Genomic DNA, 7,629 nt, shown 5'->3' with positions numbered 1-7,629 from the left:
ACTCATTTTCAAAAACATTCAGGGGTTGAGGAATTCACAGTTTGGAGCCTAATTGTCCTTGTCCTGGAGGCCATAATATCTACAGATATGACAGACTCCCTAAATTGGTCAGCTGAATATTTTATTCTTCAGGATTTTTAAGGATGAGGAAGAGAACATTTTCTGAGTACTAACCATCTGCTGTAGTTTACTAGGCATTTTCCCATACATTATCTGAGCTAATCTTCTCTATAATCATATAAGGTAGGCATTATTACCCCAGTGTTACAAATGAGGAAACTGTAGCTTTGACAGTTTAAACAAATGAATCATAATTTGAACACTGGTCTATCGGACTTCAAAGCCTGTGATTTTTCTACTCAACATACTGCCTCCCAGGGATAGCAAGGTTTCTTACACTTAACCTAACAACACAGCAGTCACTTAGCTTCCCCTCAGCTCCTGCCTTTCTCCTGTAACTGACTAATTTCCATTCCACTTTGCTGGTGTTACCTTGGCAGGATCAGTCCTTTGCAGCAAGGCCAGGAAATTAAGCTTTGAACCACCAATAAAGAGGGCATGGATTTGAGCCAGCTTCCCATCTTGTCCCCAAACCCAGTTACTGTTTGTGTTTTACATAGTTCCCAGTAACTCCTAACCCAGTCCAAGAGGGTGCCTTATTGGTAGCATAAGTGGTACTTGCTGGGCGCTCAGCACTTCAAAGCACATTGGGTTCCATCATCCACTTGAAAGCCAAAAAGTTCTTCAGTTGTAGGAACATAAAGCCTGCTGCGGTGAAGGCACACGCAGTCCTCCTCTGGGCCAGAGTGGCAAGCAAAGCAACTGCAAAAAAAAAAAAGTCTACCAAAGGAGGGTTGATGTGTATTAGAATAGATCAGTGAGCAACAGACCATTTGTGCTGAAGGAAGAGGGTGAAAATAGAGAGAAGGGAATTTTCCAGAGTATGGAAATGGAAAGGGATGATCATTAACCTCCAAACAACTGAGGGAAGCCAGCGGGGCATTAATCTAAGACTGAAGGGGAATTAAAACCCAAGTGCAAAACATCATGGTGTGGTGCCATCCTGTGGAGAGGAGGATGGCCAGATTCCCTCCTGGTTCCGAACATTATAGTTTCAGATTTGAATCAAAAATTTCATGGGCCTCTTGGCATTAGCCCTTACACATGGGATTCACATGCATCCTCAGGCCATCAGTTTAGACATGTCAAGGGGTTAACCTTCCAAGGTTGTTTTGACACCAAATCCCAGACACATTTAATCCATTCTGTATTGGTTTCTTCTTGCCTTCTTTGGTCGTCCACTCAGCAGCTTTCTAGGGAGATAATCTAGTTGAGGGCCTTAAGAGGCAAACTTTCCTGCAATCCACTGTGGAGCCCAGGAGATTGAGGAAGGGATTACAGGGAAGCTCAGGAAGATTGAGCATATTTCCCGGGTTTCTTCCCCACTCAGTTCTTGAATTTCTGCTGCCAGGGGTGCCCTGAGGGAGCCTGGCCACAATTCCTGGCTGCCAACAGCCATTTTCTGTACCCACCGAAAGCAGGAGGAGACACCGCTTCCTCAGCTGGTCTCCTGGGACATGTCAGAGGCATCCTCTTATGCCACTGAGTTTCTTAGGAAAATGCGGATTTAAGAAGGTCAAGCTCAAAGGGAAAAAGTGGGTCCAGTGTGGAGAGCTTGGCAGTGCCTTTCTTGGTACCTACCCCTTTTCCCTCTTCTTTCCCTTTCCAGTGTCTCAGAATTGGTGGTTCAGCATTGTTATCAGCAAGTAGCTACACGTGACATAAGAAGCCAACTGAGGGGATAAGGGCACCACAGAGTTAGTTAGAAAAGTGGTGGATTGGGAGGGGTAGTAGCAGAAATAACCACAAGATTCGCTATTTCCAAAGAAACAGTGTTTTGAACACCATGAAATGTAAAAGAAGACAAGCTGTAGAATCTAATTCAGGTCCCTACATTTTAGGCAAACTCACTGCCTAAAACGTCTGATTTACATCAGGGAGGGCAGGACTCCTTACTTTATTATAGCCAGTCACTAGTCAACAGTTACAAGGAACCACCTCATTTCTCTAGTACTGTGCTGTCCAATATAGTAGCTACTTAGCCGTATGTGGCTACTAAGCATTAGAAATCAGGCTAGTTTGGATGGAGACGTTCTGTAAAGGTAAAATACACACCCGATTCAGAGATTTAGCATGAAAAACACAGTGCAGTAATTTTTATATCGATTACATATTGACAGAATGTTTTAGATATGTTGGATTAAATGAAACAGTAACATAAATTTTGCCTGGCTCTTTTTCTTTACCTTTTTAATGTGGTTACTAGAACATTTAAAATTATATGTGACTTGCGTGATATTTCTGTCGGATAGTGCTGCTGTAGGGCATTCAAAAATAGGATTTGATTTTTTATGATCATTTCAGTAGTACATTTCCTTAGGTAAGTATACCTGTACAGGAGAAACAGACTCATTGCAAAAGAAAGATAGGGAGGAACGGAGCTTTGCAGAGAAGGAAATGGATTATAGAAGAAAGTCAGCACCCTACCTCAGTTCCTCTCAGTCTGAGGTGAGGGGTGGTCAGCTGCCTGAAGCAAGGACTCTCATTCCCCTAGCTCCATCTGATTTCCTAGTTGGGGCCCAGAGAGGGGAGGGAGAAGACACTTTGAAACGTCTCTGCCCTTACCGTCTTAGCCATCAAGATGTGAGTGGGAGATAATGGCAATAGGATAGGAATTTTCCCTGGGCCCCTCTGAGGGGCCCCTCTCCCTGGCTGAGAGAAGGAGGAGGCACGAGGTGAGCCCCTTCTTCACTCCCAGGGCCATCTGGTAGAGCTGCTGCCGCACCTCCTTCTGCCAATAGGCATAGATGAGTGGGTTGAGCAGGGAGTTGCCCACACCGAGCAGCCACAGGTACCGTTCCAGCACCAGGTAGAGGTAGCACTTCTGGCAGGCCACCTGCACAATGCCAGTGATAAGGAAGGGGGTCCAGGACAGAGTGAAGCTCCCAATGAGAACAGCCACAGTGCGGATAGCCTTGAAGTCGCTGGGAGTCCGTGGAGACCGGTATGCCCCGGTCATGGCTCCTGCTTGTTCCATCTTTCGGATCTGCTGGCTGTGCATGGAGGCAATCTTGAGCATGTCGCAGTAGAAGAAGACAAAGAGGAGCAGGGCTGGGAAGAAGCCAACGCAGGAGAGGGTCAGCACAAAGCGTGGGTGAAACACAGCGAAGAAGCTGCAGGTACCGTGGTAGGTAGTCTGCTGGAATATGGGGACTCCAAGTGGGAGGAAGCCAATGAGGTAAGACACCAACCACAGCCCGGCAATGCAGGCCCCAGCCACGAACCCATTCATGATCTGGAAGTAGCGGAGGGGCTGCTTGATGGCAAGGTACCTGTCAAAGGCAATCAGCATGACCGTGAGGACAGAGGCAGCGGCGGAAGAAGTAACAAATGCCATCCGAAGGCTGCACAGGGTCTTCTGTGTGGGCCGAGCCGGGCTGGAGAGCTGGTCTGTGACTAGGCCAGAGATGGCCACACCAAGCAAGGTGTCAGCCACAGCCAGGTTCAAGGTGAAGCAGAGACCGACACCATCATTCTTGTGGATCAACAACAGCACAGCCACGGCCACTAGCACATTAACAGCAATAATGAGGGAGGCCAGGACAGCAAGGATGGCTCCAAATGGGAAAGATGACTCCATGTCTTGAAGTGGCAGGATTTCCACTTACCGGGGCATGCCGGCTCTCCAGCTCAAATGGTCATGGGCTGGGGGAGAAAGAGCGGAGTTCAGAGCCACAACACAGCTCCGGCCGCCACTGGCAGTACAGGCCGGCAGCTTGCCATCTGGAGATCTTGCCAGTCCCCACGAATCTCCCGCTCTCGCTCAGTCCTCAGCCTCTGGCCTCTCCCACTCTCTGAAGGCGGCAGTCCCAGTTCGGACCTCCCCCTGGGCCCCGAGCTAGGCCCTCCCCCTCCAACACTCCAGTTGCTAGACAACTCCCGAGTACCTGATGTACTCTGTCTCCCCAGGCTTTCTTCCTTCATGGGTGCTTCAAGGACTTTCTCTGGAGGGACTGGGGCATTCATCGGGTTTCCTGTCTGGCAGCAGATAGATTTGACTCTAATCACACTTTTTATTCCTCCACAGCTTGATATTAAACTTCCACTTCTTCTTTTCCTAAGCCTCAAGGACTAGCTTAACAGCTAATCTTGGCTTAATGAAGCATTTACTTACTAACGAATTCTCAGTCACTACTATTACTGCCTTCAATCCAGCAGGATGATCATCATCAGTTGAAGTGGGAAGTGAGGGCAGGCAGGCAATTTCAGGGCCCAGCATACCTTAAGGGGAGTCACCACACATTTAAGCTGTTTTTTTTTTATCTTTTGTTTCCTAACACCTCGGATTCTAATTCTCTCAAATAGGTTGTGCTGTTCCCCTCATTCTCATCCCTCATAACTCAGCTGATTCAGAAGGGCAGGAAAATGAAAGGAGAGAATTGTTAATGGTTGTTATTCTGTTTAGAAGAGAGCCCACTCCCTGTCTAAAGCTGCTGTCTGGGGACACCTGGGTGGCTCATTCAGTTAAGCGTCTGCCTTCGGCTCAGGTCATGATCCCTGGGTCCCAGGATCGAGTCCCACATCGGGCTCTCTGCTCAGCCGGGAGCCTGCTTCTCCTCTGCCTGCAGCTACCCCTGCTTGTGTGCTCTCTCTCTGACAAATAAATAAATAAAAAAAAATTTTTTTAAAGCTGCTGTCTGTTGGGTATACTCAATGAAAACATGTCTCTGATCATAAGTAGTGGCTGCCAACCTTGCCCTTCTTGATCCTGTAGACCCAGGGTTTGAGACATGAGAAGAGGAGGTGGGCTGCATTCTGGAAAGTATCTGTTCTCATGTTTGGTTGTGGAATTTTCCATTTTCCATTGCGGAATAGCGTGAGGCTGAAGGGTGACAGTGTTGCTGAGGTAAGGGAGATGTGCTCAAGCAAGGCAGCTGTGTTGGTCACTCCTAGTTTAGGTCGTATATCCATTTGTTCGGGTACATTAGAACTAACCTTTTGCCTGCTACTCTCGGATACCAAGAAGAGAGGGGTGGGGAGAAGAGTGGTTTGAAGTGTATTTACTCAGTTCAGGTGAGAGCACAAATGGGCAAGGTTAGTGTTTTAAGTGAGGGAGCAGAGAGCAAGGTACAGTGTTGGAGGCAAATATTATATTCCGGGATGTTTTGACAGTCTGAGAGGGCCTCTGACAGATGTCTCTTCTACAAGGAGCAGAAGGGCCATGGCATGGGGGCTCGGTATCCCAGTTGCCAGTCTGAGAACAGTTCTTATTCTTATTCTTTGGTACCCCTGTTAGGAAACTGACTTCAGTTGCTTGGTACCTGGCCTGATTTTATGCCTGGATTGAAGGTTGTGCTCTTGTTTCCCTAGCTCTTGAGTACATGCATGGTGTCAAGATGGTCCTTTTGAAGCCCATTCTCAAACTGGAGAGTGCACCAGAATCCCCTGAAGGGGGATGTGCGTGTTTGTGCCCAGATTCTTGGGCCTCACTCGGAGTTTTGGATTCTTTATGGCTGGGGTGGGCCTGAGAATCTGCATTTCTAACAAGTTCCCAGGTGATGCTGATGCCGACTCGGGGACCCCATTTGAGAACCACTACTCTAGTGAAATGTTTCTTAACCTTAGCTGTGCTGTGGAATTACTTGGGGGTTCCAAAAATACGGATGTTTGGGTTGTACACCAAGAGATTCTGATATTTTACTTGGACAAATGACTTCACCTCTCTGACTTAGCTCTGGCTTCCTCATGTGGTAACATGGGGACAATAATTTTGATGTCACAGGGTTGCGGGGGTGACAAAATGAGGTATGATGGATAATTTGTAAGTAATCTCAATACTCAACGTGGGGCTTGAACTCACGACCCTGAGACCAAGAGTCACATGCTCCATGGACTGAGCCATCCGGGTGCCCCTGAGGTATGATGGATATTAAAAGGCTTAATGAACTGTAAAATGTTACACAGGTATTTTTATGGAGTGCCTTCTAGTCTCTTGTTAATCAAGGTGTGTTTCAGATTAGGAGCATTGGTATGACCTGTGAGCTTGGGAGAAATGCAGATTCTTAAGCCCTGCCCAAGACCTACTGAAGCCGAGTCTGCCTTGGAGCAAGATCCCCAGGTGATCTGTATGCACATCCAAGTTGTCCTTTCTTCCCTCCCACTCTCAGGTGCCTGGTTATATTAGTTAACTTTTGCTGCTGTAACAAACCGCTACAAACTTAGGTTGGGTATAAATGTACTATCTTACCATTCTCGAGGTCAGAAGTCCAAAACAGGTCTTACAGGACTCAAATCAAGGTGCTGGCAGGGCTGGATTCCTTTGGGAGGCTCCAGGGGAGAACAGTTTCCTTGCCTTTTTCAGCTTTTATTTATTTTTTTAAAGATTTCATTTATTTATTTGACAGAGAGAGACAGCGAGAGCAGGAACACAAGCCGGGGGAGTGGGAGAGGGAGAAGCAGTCTTCCCGCGGAGCAGGGAGCCCAATGCAGGGCTCAATCCCAGGACCCTGGGATCATGACCTGAGCCGAAGGCAGATGCTTAACGACTGAGCCACCCAGGCGCCCCACCTTTTTCAGCTTTTAGAGGCTGCCTGCCTGCCTTGGCTCATGGCACTTCACTCCAACCTTTGTTTCCATAGTCACATCTTCTCCGACTCTGACCCTCCTGCCTCCCTCTTTTAAGGACCCTTTTGATTATATTGAGTCTACCTGGGTAATCCATGATATCCTCCACATGTCAAGATCCTTAACTCAATCACATTTGCAAAGTGACTTTTGCTGGGTAAGGCAAAAAAAAAAATATTCACAGGTTCTGGGGATTAGGGGGCACATCTTTGGGGGGGGCATTTTTCGGCCCACCACACCAAGTCTTCTCTGCTGCTCACGTCTTCTCCCTCCATCCCCGAAAGATGCTCTTCTCAGTGTAATCTTCCTTTGCTCGTGTCCTAGGCATTTATTTCTTTTAGCCATCAACACTCTCTTGTTTTCTGTCTTGTCCTCTCAGGCATCCACAAGCTGATTTAAACTAATCTCAGCAGCTTTGGAAAATAGTGAACTCCCTGTCATTGGAAGTATGCAAGCAGAACCTGAATGCTCACCTGTCGGGAGGGCCTTAGAGGGAATTCCTGCGGCAGTGCACAACATCTGCATAACATTGTTATTCCCATTGAGTTGGCTTTCAGTCTCTATACAACCTGTATCTGATGGGCCCCTGGTAGTCTTTTCCCTCCCTTAGCCCCCTCCCTTCCTTCTTAGCTATCCCCACCTCTGTGCCCTCCTTGGGCTTTTCTGTCCCCTTTCCCACACTACCACATGGACTCAGCCGTATGTCCTATGGCTGTGCCCAGGCTGGGGGATCAAAACCACAGAGAACATGGTTCCTTCCTGGAAGGTCGGTGGTTGGTCCTCACGATCCTGAGGCTGAGGGTTCTCAGAGTCTCTAGAGTGGAGCACTGACAAGGTAAACAAGCTGGGGTTGACAAAGGGGAGGAAGGTAAAGGATGAGAAGGCTTATTCTCTGGTCAAACTATCCTGTAACCAATGCATCAAATGCTGGTCATAGCAGGTTGT

At 47.7% G+C, this 7,629-nt stretch overlaps 1 protein-coding gene across 1 annotated transcript; it reads right to left on the bottom strand.

Annotated features, from left to right (window-relative positions):
* Positions 1 to 2,689: 2,689 nt before the first annotated feature.
* GPR119 (G protein-coupled receptor 119) lies at positions 2,690 to 3,846 on the bottom strand. Its single transcript, XM_025852484.2, has one exon. The coding sequence runs from the start codon at positions 3,698 to 3,700 to the stop codon at positions 2,690 to 2,692; it is 1,011 nt and encodes a 336-aa protein (XP_025708269.1). The 5' UTR covers positions 3,701 to 3,846.
* Between the last annotated feature and the right edge of the window lie 3,783 nt (positions 3,847 to 7,629).

The sequence above is a fragment of the Callorhinus ursinus genome, unplaced genomic scaffold (assembly GCF_003265705.2).
Source record: "Callorhinus ursinus isolate GAN/ISIS: 27379988/994484 unplaced genomic scaffold, GSC_fseal_2.0 scaffold33, whole genome shotgun sequence".
Classification (NCBI taxonomy): Eukaryota; Metazoa; Chordata; class Mammalia; order Carnivora; family Otariidae; genus Callorhinus; species Callorhinus ursinus.
Note: the sequence above shows the minus strand (reverse complement) of the source record. Positions and strands in the feature narration are given on the sequence as shown.